The following is a 14,022-nucleotide window of genomic DNA, read 5'->3' on the forward strand; positions in this document are numbered from 1 at the left end:
TTAGAATTTGCTATGTGTGTATTTGGTGAGCTAAATAATAGAAGGTATGTGTCTGGTGGGTGAGATTTCATAGAGCACACCCATACCCACAAGTACCTTCTATAGTTGTCTTTGAAAATGCAGTTATGAGGAAACTAGAGTGAAGAATATTTTTGTGTTTAGTGTGTGTGCCTGATATTTATATTTACAGAAATGTAAGTAGACAAACCCTCTGGTTTGATTGCAGTCAGATTAGAACATATGTTGGAGAGGATCCTAGTTTAAAAAAAATCCAAGAAAGTTTCTGTGATGAGTTGCTTTTGTTATTCTCAATTGAATGAATTTTTTTTGCATCTTAACTATATTTTATTGAGGTATCATTTATGTGAAGTGATATGCACAGATCTGAAGTGAACAGTTCAATTTTTTTTTAACCATTATATGTACTTTAGTAACCACCACCCAGGTTAAGATGTAAAACATTTCCATTACCTCAGAAAGCTTCTTCATTCCCCTCCTTTTTTTATTTCTACAGCTTTTCTAAGAAATCTTAATTAATAAACCCCAAGGTTGTGAATATATTATCGTATATTTTCTTCTAGAAGCTTTATAGTTTCAGATTTCATATTTAGGTCTGTTTCCCCCCCATGTAGATATCCTGTTGCACTAACACCATAATGAAAACAATCTTCTTTTCCCATTGATTTGCTTTGTGGTCTTTATTGCTAATCTGTTGAATGTATATGTAGGGGTCTGAACTTACTAGGCTGTTCCATTTATCTATTTGTCCATCTTTATTTAAGCCAAAGAGTAGACATTATTTTTATAAATGGTAAAAGAGAAAGCATAGTAACACTGATGCCAAACTAGCTAAGATGTAGTTGTCCACGTAAGTGTGTAATTTCACAGTTGTAGTTAGGCAGCCATAATCATGAATGTTTAAATATTAGTTAGGACACAGGGATTGCTGCAGTATGATCCAAAGCTAGCAATGATTTAAGCAAGATTGATGTTTATTTCTTAAGTAACTTCTAAGTATGAGGACTCCAGAGCTGACAGGGCAGCTCCTTCTGTTTTGTGGCTCTGCCGTTTCCTGGGCGTGTTCCTCGTCTGCATGGAGGAAGATGGCTGTCACCATGTCAACATTTGCAGCCAGCAGTAAGCTGGAGGAGACGAAGGGGAGTGCCCATCCCTTCTTTTAAGAACACTGACTAGAGGCTGCAGACGTTACTTCCCCTCTGATCCTAGTGGCCAGAAGTTGCTCACCTGGCCACATCTACTTGCAAAGGAGGTTGGGAAATAAAGTTTTTCCCTGGGCAGCAAAGTGCCCTGTTAAGAAAGGAGAACAGATATAGGGAGGAAACAGTGTTTTTTATCTTTTTATTGAGGTATAATACACATACATTAAAGTGCATGGATCTTAACTGTACAGCTTCTTGAAGTTTTACAGATATATGTACTTGTGTTACCCCATCCAGACCAAGTGGTAAAACATTCCCGTCAGTCCAGAACGTTCCCTTGTGTCCCTTGCATGTTGATCCCCCACTACTCCCTCTCCCCAGAGGTAACAGCAATACTGATTTTTAACCATGGGTTAGTTTTGCTTGAACTTGGTATAAATGGAATCATAACTACAGCATGTACTCTTGTGTTGGGCTTCTTTTCACTCAATGAAATGTCAGTGATACTTGTCCACATTATTGCATTTATTAGTGTGTTCTTTTTAAAATTACTGTGCCTGCAGTATTGTATTTATTTTTAGGTGGTTGTAAAATGATTTGAAATAATTTCAAAAGTAATGACTAGGTTTCTTAAGAATAACAAATAATTGTTTTGCTATGAAACAGTTATATATAATACTTTGTGAAAACATAGACAATTATATCCATAAGAGGCAGTTTATAACCTAAAATCTTTGTCATCTTTAAGGTGTATCAAACCGAATGATAAAAAAGCAGCACACATATTCAACGAGGCTCTAGTGTGTCATCAGATCAGGTACCTGGGGCTTTTGGAGAACGTCCGAGTGCGGAGGGCAGGCTACGCCTTCAGGCAGGCCTATGAACCTTGCCTAGAAAGATACAAAATGCTTTGTAAACAGACGTGGCCTCACTGGAAAGGACCAGCCAGGTAAGAAATTCAGTGACCATATTTAATAATGAATGTTTTAAGTGGTCAAATAATACGGTTTTTTTTCACATGCTGTTAGATAAAACAGAATTTTATGAAAAACTGGATGTAACCTCTGTTTTGGACCTTCTTCCATTAGGATACCGTTTTGTGCTAAGGTCAAAACAAGACTTACCAAATCCACATTGGGACTTGTATGGCAATAATATTAATTTTTAGAATATGCCCAAGGTAGGTTGGTAGGAGGTGGTTTGTGATTTGATACATTTATATTTGTGTAGAAGCATAGAAGGGTGGAATTAGAGACAGGTTGGATTACCACTTGTCACTTTTCCCATGAAGAATTTGGCTGCAGAGAGAATCAGTGGATGGGTGAAGGTCCCTCTCTTTGCCTATATCTATACCAGTTAATCAATAGACGATAACGAGCAGGTAGGATTCACAGTGTCAGCATTACTGCTAGGAGAACTGGATTAGAGAATGTAGCTTGGACCCAGGGCCATACAGCTTTCAGCTGGTCTGTCCTGAATTGCATTTACTCATCCAGTCCCAGACGGAGTGCTGGACACCGCAGGCCCAGTGGTGCATCCCCATGTCTTGTGAGCTCTCCACAGGCAGAGAGAACTGTGTACTGACGGGCGGCTGCTGCAGGAGAGTAATCAAGCCTTATTCCTTCTGCCTTCACCAGAGAGGTTGCTCCTCTGCAGGCTGAAGAAGGCTTGCCCCTGAATACTGCTGGAGGGCTGACATGCCTGTTTCATTTCCTAGGCAGGAAATGGGCGATTTTCATTTAACTGTACTGGTATTGCCTACACATTATTCTCAGTGCACCTGGCCTTTCACAGGAACATCAACAAACTTAGGACGCTTACCTTGTACTATAAGAAGATCTAGAAAGTCCAGATGTATGGTGCGGTCTCTGATGCCTAATTTAGTACCGTAATTTAATGTAGGATTTGGGTACTGTTTCAGTTCCCATTGCTAATTTCCGGGCTATTATGGTAAACAGGTACCATAATACAGAATGTGTATTCACTCCCTGCCTGGTATCTAGTCTGCAGGTGGGTGGAGTGAGGTTTAGTTCTAAAGACTGATGTTGAAACCGGGGTCCAGGATGGAGAGGTCAGGGCCAAGTCCAGTTCTTGCTCCTACTGTGTAAGGCCCACGTTCCTTAGCGTCCCGTTGGTCTAGGACTGTTTCTTGGTCTCTGCTTTTATTCTCAGGGGCAGAGACAATGTTTAAAATATTTTCAGGAATTAACTGAGTGAGTTTAAAATAGATCTGAGTTTCTTGCACACCCTCCTGGCCAAGGTTGGTACATCATTATAGGTATTTTTGATACAAGTATTGCCTCTACTAATGAAATCAAGAAATTGGCTTTAATACCACATTTTCTTAGAATACATAGTTCTGAACCCAAATTTACTTTTTCAGTGTTTACTGGATTTCGTTTAATTTGTGGAAAGTTCTTTGATAGATGGATGATTGCTGAAAGAGCAATTACACTTGGAAATGAAGCCATGTTTTATACCACTGAGAACCTGATACCATGATAGAAGATAAAACTATTTTTGTAACTCAGAAAACTCACTGTTTTTGTTTTTATTTTTTTAGGTCTGGTGTGGAGGTCCTATTTAATGAACTAGAGATTCCTGTGGAAGAATACTCCTTTGGTAGATCAAAGATATTCATCCGAAACCCAAGAACAGTATGTAACCAAAACCTTTACACTCTGAATTTAAGTTGGAATTGTATAGGAAAGTTCTTAAAATACATTTAACTTTATAACATTATATGAGGGGCCACCATGAATGCCACAAAACTCTTGTTTATCTACAAATAACCAAGAGGCAGGGACAGATAAGGGTAAGGGGTAGTGGAAGAATGCGTATTTTTTATGAACCATCAAAGTCTTTGCTCTGACAGATTGTACAACACTTAAGAAATCACAAAGAAACTGTTAGGACAACAGTACAACATTCATAGCAACTGCAGGTAAATTCAGTCTGTATTTGTAATACCTGAATTATACGTTAATTTTAAGAACTACAGCCCCATTATTTAGAGATACAGGGAAGCACTAAAATGAAAAATTTTTTTAAGTAAAAAAAAAATACTTTTAGCATTCTACCTCATAGAATCCCAAAGAAATCTTTTTGTCAATGAATAGATGAGTGTGAAGTATAATGAGTATAGCAGATGACTGGTAATTTGGAAACGTTAAGATTTTGGAAAGTATTTAATTCATTTAAGGGAATTTTCCAGCATCTACCTTCCATTAGTAATTTGCATCCTCATAGACAGTGTGAAGGTAAACTTAAGCTCAATTCAGCCCGTCTCTGATTTGTCATAAATTCTGAATCACTGGAATAAAAATTGTAAGTCTTTCATGAATTCATCAAAATAATTTTCTCATGGACCATTATCCATATCATATATAATGCATATGGTTATTCAGTTCTTTTTTTCAATGTAATTGACTCCAACATCATGGCATTTTGTCTCCTGAAAATTCCTTTCCTGTATGCTGTGAGGTTTCAGAGGATTTTTGATAAGTCCATCTATCATTTCTTGTTAGTTATTCAAATTAGAAGACCTGAGGAAGCAACGCCTGGAGGACTTGGCCACTCTCATTCAGAAGATATATCGGGGGTGGAAATGCCGCACACACTTCCTGCTAATGAAAAAAAGCCAAATTGTGATTGCCGCCTGGTACAGGAGATATGCGGTAAGAGTCTCAGTCATTTTAAATCAGTAATAACAATGCTAATTTGCCAACATTTATTATGTACTTACCATGTATGTGATTTTTACATACTTAATTCTGCCAACAACCTCATGAGATAATGGATGTTCTTAATGGTTCTTTTTTTTAAAGATGAGAAAACTAAGACACTAAGCTGTTAAGTAATTTGCCCACAGCCACATAGCTATAAGTGGTAGAGCTGGGATTTGAATCCAAGACAGTATTAGAGCTCACGTTCAGTGTACCACACCGCCTTTCACTGATCTAGCTGTATTTGGTTGGAAATAACATTTGTAATTTGGTCATCAGATTGGAAGAGACAATATCCTTTAAGCTTTTGATTTGGTTGGGCTAGTTTTTCAAAGTAATTGGCTATTCTTTATTGTAGAAGCTTTAAAAGTGGCTTTAATTCCAGAAAGCTAATGCCATGTTTTTGTAGATTTCTGGTTTTGGTTAAAGGATTGCATTCTCTTTAGTCCTTAGGTATCTGGCTCTATTAACTACAGGGAAAGATTCAATAATAAATAATGTTTACCTAGTTAATATGAAGTTTCTTTTTGTCATTTCCTTCCTCACTTGATTGTAGAGGTTTTGTTGAAGGCATACCACAGGTTTGAGAGAAGCCTGAAGGTTTGCCTCAGGGTTAATTGAAACTTGGGCTGTGTTCTCACAAAATGAATTAAGTTTGCACTCACATCTCCTTTCTTATATTCTTCCTCTTTTTCAGCCATAAAGAGACTTTGCTCTAGGGCTGTATATAATCAAGACATAATTTACGCTGACCTATTCTCACATGATACATTTTAGTTTATTATTTCCAAGTTTTATAAATTAATGAGGTATTTAAGTGATAAAGCTAAAGAAAATCAGCTTGAGAGTATCTTTACAATGGCTCATGCTAGTTAAGGTTATAACCAGCAGTGTGTAAGTCTTAAAATATGAGTCTGCCCAGCCATGTGACTGATAGAGTCATTCATATGCATTCTGCAGAGGCACTTTGGACTGTTGTCACCCAGCCTGGTGGCCGTGGAGTCTCCTCTGTACACATAGTACCACTCCTTAACTCTGCTGCAGATTCATAATGCTGTTTTCTGTTTGCCTGAGAAAGGGAGGACCAACAAGTAAACAGTCCTCAAGGAGCCCTTTTTATAATTTCTTATTTTGAGGTCATTAAGAAAAGTTTACAAGTGTGCTGGATTCATCTGTCTTGAATTCTACAAATATTTTTGAAGCACGTTAGCAAGGTGGACAAAACAACCTAATTCCTGACTTCCTAAAGTTTATATCTAGTGAAAGACAATATGCATTTAAGCAAACAAATAATCAGAACAATTATAGACTGTTGTAAGTGCTAGGAAGGAAATAGAGAACTGACATAAAGAATAATGGGGAGGCGGGATGTGACCTAAGCTAGAGTGGTCAAGGAGAAACTTCGGGGAGGGGCCATTTGATCAGAAGGATGAGAAAGAACAGGCAAAGCAAAGGAAGCTCAAGTACTATTTGTACCTTTTCTCCCAATATAAAGCTTTTATATCACCAGATTTTAAAAAGTCACTATTTATCATTAGTTCATGATGTCAGGAGTTATGAGCAATATTAATTTGTAGAATGAAAACTAATAATGGCCCCAGTTTTAGAGAATGCATTAACTTTGCTCTAGTGTTACATCTCTTTCAAAATTTGAACTACATACCTCAACCACTTCACTACATGTTACTCAAGCCAGTGATTAAACTCATTATTTTCCCTCAACCAGATAACTCAAAAGATTTCTTGAATGCTCCTTTTTAGTTGCTGATTACTTTTAAGTTATTCCATATTTTGTAATATTTCATGTTTCCTAGAGATGAATTTTCAAGTGAGATATACTTATTTTCAAGACATTTATTAATTAAAAAAGAAAACACAGAGGTACCAAATGGATGTCAGAGTGATGGTCAGATACTGTAGCTGTTCTACAGCTACGTCTGTGGAATATTACTCTGGGGAGAATCCTAGAGATTTTCCACCTCATTTAACAGCTGGGGAAACTGAGGCCCAGAGAAGGTGAGTGGCTTGTCTGAGGTCCCAGGGTCCTCTTGGATTTTCTCCCTGGCATCCTTTTTTGTTCCTCTGCCCATCTATTGATACCATCACCCATTACCTCTGATCTTCCAAGACATAGCCTGGAAGCCTGGGAAGGCATCTCTCCCGCCTCAGAGAATGGGGGCTGAGCCAGCTAGCACTTCTAACATGAGGGATTCACAATGTAACTTTAGTACTTTGAAATGCTGTGAATTTTCATTAGGGATGCCCATGTTTCAGTGTATATTCCAAAGTGAATACTGTAAAAGCTCACTTTTCTAGGGAGTATTCCAGCAGCCTCCACTCCAGGGCATCAGCCCTAGAAGTAAGAAAGGCCTCTGGGCATTGAGCTTGTTGAGCCAGAGCTGGGAGCCTCACTAGGTCTTCTTTGACCTTCCCCACCTGGAAGTAACCTCTGCTGCCTCTGAGCCTGACTGTTGTGCTCTCTGTGCTGCGTCTCTCCCAGGGTACTGTTTATCCTTTATACTGTTGACCTGTGTCCACTTCTACTCCTTGAGGGCAGGGATGCAGTCAGATGCACATTTAGATCTTCATGGTTCTATTAAAAGGCTTTATGCATAGTAGAGGCTCAATATATAAATATTTAGTTGACTGATAGCAATTTACTTAAATTTTTAGCTGATTTTCCAGCTTGAGGCAGAGTAAAAGTAGCAAACCTAAAAGAAACTAGGGAGGTTTAGAGGTGGGTCCAGTAAGTAGCATGGTGAGAAATGACACCAAGAAGAAAGAACACTCAAAAGCAGATGCAGAACTCAGTGGGTTTTCTTTCATTCAGTATGCATTTACTGAGTATCTGCCGTGTGTGGAACCCTGTATTATAACAGCATGAGACAAAGAGAATAATGATAATAATGCTGTGTCCTGAGTCATTTAGGAATTATTTTATTTAGCATCCTTAAAGCATAGTTTGGATTAACTGTAATAATATTGGATTGTTTGATATTTTGGTTTCTTTATGTATTGGTTTCCAGAAGGAGTATGGATAATTAAGAGTCAGTTAGACGAAGTGAGCAAATACCCTTTCTCAATCCTTGTATGCGTTACAGATATGTAACTACAACTGCCAATATCTTCCCCTTTTATCCTACAGCAACAAAAGAGGTACCAGCAGACAAAGAGTTCCGCCTTAGTAATTCAGTCTTATATCCGGGGTTGGAAGGTGAGTTTAAAAGTATGCTTTATTTATTTTGGGTTTTCTGGTTTTTCACAAAGGATAATGTCTTTAGGCTCACCCTGCAGAGGAGGGGCTCCTCTGTCTCCTGCCTCGCCTGTAAACAGTCAGATGGAAAGAATAAATATTATGGGCCAAACGGGGACCCTGGTGACCATGTCTTGGCCACTTCCTTCTAACCAGCTTTCTTTAAAAGCGCTTTGTTCTCTGAGCAGGAAGTCCTTGAAATAATACCTGTACATGATTTCAGTATCCCTTTGCCCCGTGTTTTCGAGAAAAGCTGTGGTACAGAAGGCTATCTCACAGCCATTGCTTTCGTACTCAGAACCCCTATCCCAGTGACTTCCGTAACTGCCCAGTAACCATCTTGCAGGCTACCCATCACGATTGAAAGATCCTGAGATCTGGCCAGGTCTAGTGATGGGGACATGGAGGAGCCGTCACAGTGGACAGCGTGGTTGCAGGTCCTTCCTGCCAAGGCTTGGTTCAAGGGTCAATGAACTACGGGCCACAGGCTACATCTAGCCTGCTGCCTGTTCTCATACAACCTGCAAGCTAAGAATGGTTTTTATATTTTTAAACCGTTGTTTTTAAAAAAGCAAAAGAAGATGATTTCATGACATATGAAAAGTATATGGAATAGAGATTTCAGTGTACATAAATAAAGTTTTATTGGAACACAGCCACATTCATTTATTTCACAGATTGTCTGGCTGCTGTAGCACTACAGTGGTAGAGTCAAGTAGTAGCGACAGACTGTGTGACCTTCAGAGCCAAAAGCAGTTACCATCTGGCACTTTACAGAAAAAGTTTACTGATCCCTGATCTAGGTCAACGATACTTCAGAGCCTGTTCTGACCACTTTCCTGTGAGGAGACTTTGTGGTATGGTCTGGATCCAGAGGGGTAGTGCCCAGGCCTGGAGCCCTTTCAGAGGGTAGACGCTGGGTCCCGAGTCCAGCAACACTGACTGACCTTGCCCAGGCCCTCGACAACTTAAGGGCTTAGCAATTGTCCCACAGCAAATGGCAAAACACAAATCTGAACATGTAGAGTAAGTGAAACTGCTGCCTGCAGGCTCTTCCTTGGCCTCATGGCTGGACCTTGGGGCCCTATTTATAGGCTAGAGACCTTAGAGGAAGGACCCAAAGTCCATCTTGAAACCAGGTGTCCTCCTGGCCCCCATAAAATCTGTTTCCAGCAACTAATGGAAAGAAGCCACTGGTTTGGGATCAATGAGATCATTTTGGTTTTGGAGTTTTAAAAATATCTTGAATAAAAAGGATAGCTACAGTTACATTCCAGGCAATAATAATGAAAGAGATACAGTGGCCTTTAGAGGATCATTGGAATCCTCTGGCCCCCTTCTGAGAACTGTTTCATCCCACAGATGTGTGCCAGCTTGTGGTGCTGTAGTCAGATTTTTCCCATTGTGTATCAGGGTACGGGAAGCTGCTGTTCCAATCAAGTGGAAACCCATGCTTAATGATGTCTTCATTGTCCACCTTCTCATAGTCAGTTTGGGGCTAGTCATCTTCGCCTTCTTTAACCTGTTGATTTGTCACAATAGCATGGGTGTTAGGACGATCATCTCTTCAGGTTTTTTTTTCAAGTCACTGTCAATTCCATTTTTTTAAACGTTCTCTCTTTTGGGTGATTCTGCCCTTCAGGCTCGAAAAATTCTGCGGGAACTGAAGCATCAAAAGCGCTGTAAGGAAGCAGTCACGACCATTGCTGCATATTGGCATGGGACCCAGGTAGGCCAGAGACCCCAAGGAAGGCGGTGGGTCAGCAGTAACGTCATGTGGAACCATGAACCCTCGGCTTCAGGGGCAGAAAATGTTTCACTGGCTTGAGCTACTGAGCACGTGTTTGCCTCTTGCTCTTTCCAACATTGGTTGTGGGGTGGTGGCACATGCTTTTGCGTTTACCATTTGGTGGTGACTAGTGTCTCTCTTTTTCTTTCTTCATTGAAAACCAGCAGTAACCTTTCCTGCCTTAAACTTTTCTGTAACTCCTTTTCAAATGCATCACAGGCGCGAAGGGAACTGAGACGGCTGAAGGAGGAGGCTAGGAATAAACATGCTATTGCAGTTATTTGGGCTTACTGGCTTGGATCTAAGGTACTTGATGCACATATCCCAACACTCCATCCTGGAATTCTGCAATAATCAGTCCTTACCTCTAGCCTATTAGGGGATGAATGACTACAATTAATAGTGGCTCACACTGGTGCATGTCCTAGCCGCCAGATTTAACACACCTGGAAACATTGGTTCAGTAGTATGCATAGGAAGCTTAGGCATGCATAGGCCAATAAAACTAATTGCTTACTAAAAAGGCACTAGTATCATTGCTCTTTAAAACAAAACAAAACAACTCTTAAATAACATGCACGTTTAGGTTCCCGCCCTCCCCATTGATGAATGCTAGCAGTTTTTTAGAGGTTTTCTGGAGGGGCTGCGCATGTTGGGAATGTTCAAGTTTGGGCTTCAGTCGGTCTTCTGCAACATGTTGACAATGGAAGTGCCTCTAACATATGTCTTAAAAATATTAATTTATGAATGAAATTTTTTTTTAGGCTCAGTGTGGCAGCTATTGATTATTGTAAGCAAAATATTACATGTGCAAAGAATTATCATCTGTGATTTAACAGAAAACTATGTTCATGCACTGCTAGCTATAATTGCCACTGAAGAATCCCAGGAATTTCAGCATCAGCTGTTTGTTTTCAGAAACAAAGGCCTCCTGAAATACTCTCACTAATCCCCAGGCATAGTCGTGGGCTCTGTGAACATTTCACATACCCCAAGGGACAAGATTTTTAGATGTTTTTGTTACTTAGAAAATCAAAGGTCATCTTTGCTAAAAATGTGTATTCCAGTTAGAAACACAAACATCAACAGAGTCCTGTGTGTTGAAGTCCACCTTGTCAGTGTTGTAAGCCTATCTTATGAGAAAATGAGAAAAGTCAACATCTGCCTGCATAAAGAGCTAATTTGCCAAAAACTAACCAGAGTTGTTCATCTGTGCTTTTCCTGAAAATCTGTGAAGAACAAACTTGTTCCTCTAGTCAACTGAGGGAAATGTCATAGCAAAAGCAAAAGGCCTCTTAGATGGGTCTTGCTAGGATTTCTCCATCCAGTGAGTTCATTTCCCAGTCTCAGTACTATAATATGTTGAACACTCAGTGCCTGTTTGTATCCTTTAGAATAGCTTGCCTAAGATTATTTTTTCCCTAAGAGTAATTTTTAAACCTATAAGTTTAACCTATAATTGCTTCAGTCTTCAGTATATTTTACTTTTGGGACCTTAGCTAAAATTGAATTTTTACACATGCCAGTTTTCATTTTTTGACTGGAAGGAATTTTTGAGTTTTGTTAGTTTTGGTTTTTGTTTGCCCTTCAGAGAAATACACTTTTTTCCTCCCAGTTTTCTAAATGATTGTTCACAAGAGTTGTCTTTTTATCCATCCAAAGGGATGAATTCAGACAGGAGTGCATAGCTTCTTCAGCCCAATGTGCTGTCAGCAAAGGGGAGTCTAATGACGTCATTAGGGCTGTTACTCAGAGTTTGAAGGCTTTGATATGGGAGTGAAAGAGTGTGGAGAAGGCAGCGAACAGAGAGAGAGAACAGGGGAGAAAAAAGGAAAGGAATGGAAGTAAGGGGTGGGAAATGATTACATTGGGAACCACACAGATTTCCCTTCTCTGGAACAGAATCTCAGTGCACTGAAAACATAAGCGCTGCACCAGCCTGACACCAATTCTTTGGGTTTAAATTGTTATGCACTGTTCCTCTGTCATTCTGAAATCCTTATTCATAAATTGGCTCTTCTGTTTGGTGGGGTATCTTTTTCTGGTCATTTGTGCTGTCTGCATTGGGCTGTCTCTTTTATTTACTATCTAAAACATTCTAGGCTCGAAGGGAATTGAAACGCTTGAAGGAGGAGGCTAGGCGTAAGCATGCAGTTGCTGTCATTTGGGCTTACTGGCTTGGACTGAAGGTACTTCCTCAACCACTTGTTTCTGTCCAGGGTGAACTTCATAAAGCCTAGCACCTACTAACCCTGAGAAAACGATTGATTATGCTTGCTGATGGTCTGCACAGTCTTGTAGAATGTCATCTTGCTTAATTTTGTGCCTTTTTCAGAAGAAACCTATACACAAATTTTTTTTCTGATTTTGTGATTTCTATTTCTTTAAATAATAGGTTTAATGTAATAGCAATATGGCATGTTTTATTCAAGATACTATGTTATCAAAGTTCTAGTTTGTTATCTTTATGAGTGTAAAGTTGTTTTTTTAAAATCTGTGAGACACAGTTACAATAGTTGAGCTAAAAGCTGCCCTACATCCGCAGTGACCAGCCTAGGGATGCCAGGCTTTTGTTTCCCTTTTTGTGCCAATTCTGCCCCAATAATGGCTGCCTGGAGTAGAGCTTTCTTCAGAGCGACCATTGTTCTAATTGTTCAGTGTCGGAACCAGAGGGTCTTGCATCACTAAGCTTACAGATTTTGATGAATGAGTTCAGAGATTCAGAGATCAGTGGATCATTCATGTTAAAGAGAACCTCGAATTCAAATACCTTGTGATTATGGCAGGGTTTATTTTGAAGTGGTGCTTATTACAGTAGGGTACACTTATGCATACAGAACTACACATAAGTAAATAACTCCGAGCTCTGAGAAGCCTTTAGAATATTCTTTACGACAGGTAAGGATCTGGTCTTCCAAATTGAATAATTAATCACCATAGGAAGCCATCCATATTGCCTTTTTGGGATAATTAGGCCCCTTTCTGACAGTATTCCTTATCATTGTTTTTACTTTAATCCTATGACATTTAATCTTACTCTAAATATTTGAATATTATCGGAGTAATCATTGACTCTAAGTCTGAACAACCATTAGAAATATCCCTGAATCCTGCTTTGAACAATCTGCATTTTTTTCTGCAATTTCAGCCTATAAACTTTAGTCAATTATCCTTTTTGATTATACTGAGTATACACCAAATAATATTTGAAGTAATTAAGAAGTAACTTAAATATGAATTTTAACAGATGTTCTATTTGAAGAACTCCGAACAAGCTCTATAACCGGTTTTTTTTAAGTCAAACAAAAGTAAACATTTTCCCATTTAATTCACATCTTCTAATTTGCATTCTAATTTTCATAAAAAGAACAAAAATTAACATTGAATCAGGATTTTTATTCCCTAAAATGATTTCCATCAGTAATATGTTTATCTTCAGTTTTCTGGGTTTAACTGCATATGATTTCAAAACATTTTTGCATTAGGGGTGTACACTAGCAACCTATAAAGCAAATTCAGTTTGTAGGGGAATATTATTTTAGCAGAAGTTAACTGGGCTTACTGTAGACATAACTTTTTTCCTCTCAGTCTCCAACAAAACAGAAGTACTTTACCATATAACCAGTATTATTATATGAAATAAGATCAAATTTACCATATAACCAGTATTATTATATGAAATAAGATCTTATTATATGAAATAAGATCAAACTTACTTGAAGTCCAAGAATATAATAATTTTGTACTTTTTTTTTTCTAAAAGAGAATCATGTTAATATGAATGATAGTTTTGCCCTCTCAAATGATTGACTTTTCTTGTGGAAATAATTAAAAAGTGCAGTGGGCCTTTTTAAGACTCCCAGTTCCCCAGGGGGCACCATCGTATATGCCAGCATGTTGTCACCAGGCTTTTACGGTCTGTAGTTGTATTTTGGGAGAAATAACCTGCCCTGTGGAATATCAAAATGCATATAGCAATGAGCTCAGTTATAATGAGGCTCAACTAAATATAGTATGACTTCAGGTATATTTTTAAGGATATATTCTTATGTAACTTCATTACATAAGAATGTCTGCTTTCCTATACTATTATAA

At 38.7% G+C, this 14,022-nt stretch overlaps 1 protein-coding gene across 12 annotated transcripts in view; it reads left to right on the forward strand.

Moving 5' to 3' along the window:
* The window catches only part of MYO1B (myosin IB), a 177,958-nt gene that overhangs the window by 143,193 nt on the left and 20,743 nt on the right, over positions 1 to 14,022 (forward strand). For 3 of the 12 annotated variants that reach the window (XM_024243260.3, XM_024243261.3, XM_063712918.1), the window contains exons 18-24: positions 1,909 to 2,109; positions 3,724 to 3,817; positions 4,688 to 4,837; positions 8,031 to 8,099; positions 9,781 to 9,867; positions 10,147 to 10,233; positions 12,030 to 12,116. In XM_024243260.3, the coding sequence (XP_024099028.2) occupies positions 1,909 to 2,109; positions 3,724 to 3,817; positions 4,688 to 4,837; positions 8,031 to 8,099; positions 9,781 to 9,867; positions 10,147 to 10,233; positions 12,030 to 12,116 (775 nt within the window). The remainder of the gene's footprint in view (positions 1 to 1,908; positions 2,110 to 3,723; positions 3,818 to 4,687; positions 4,838 to 8,030; positions 8,100 to 9,780; positions 9,868 to 10,146; positions 10,234 to 12,029; positions 12,117 to 14,022) is intronic. The other 9 variants (XM_063712923.1, XM_024243262.3, XM_063712921.1 and 6 more) reach the window with 3 other exon arrangements.

Source organism: Pongo abelii, chromosome 11 (assembly GCF_028885655.2).
Source record: "Pongo abelii isolate AG06213 chromosome 11, NHGRI_mPonAbe1-v2.0_pri, whole genome shotgun sequence".
Classification (NCBI taxonomy): domain Eukaryota; kingdom Metazoa; phylum Chordata; class Mammalia; order Primates; family Hominidae; genus Pongo; species Pongo abelii.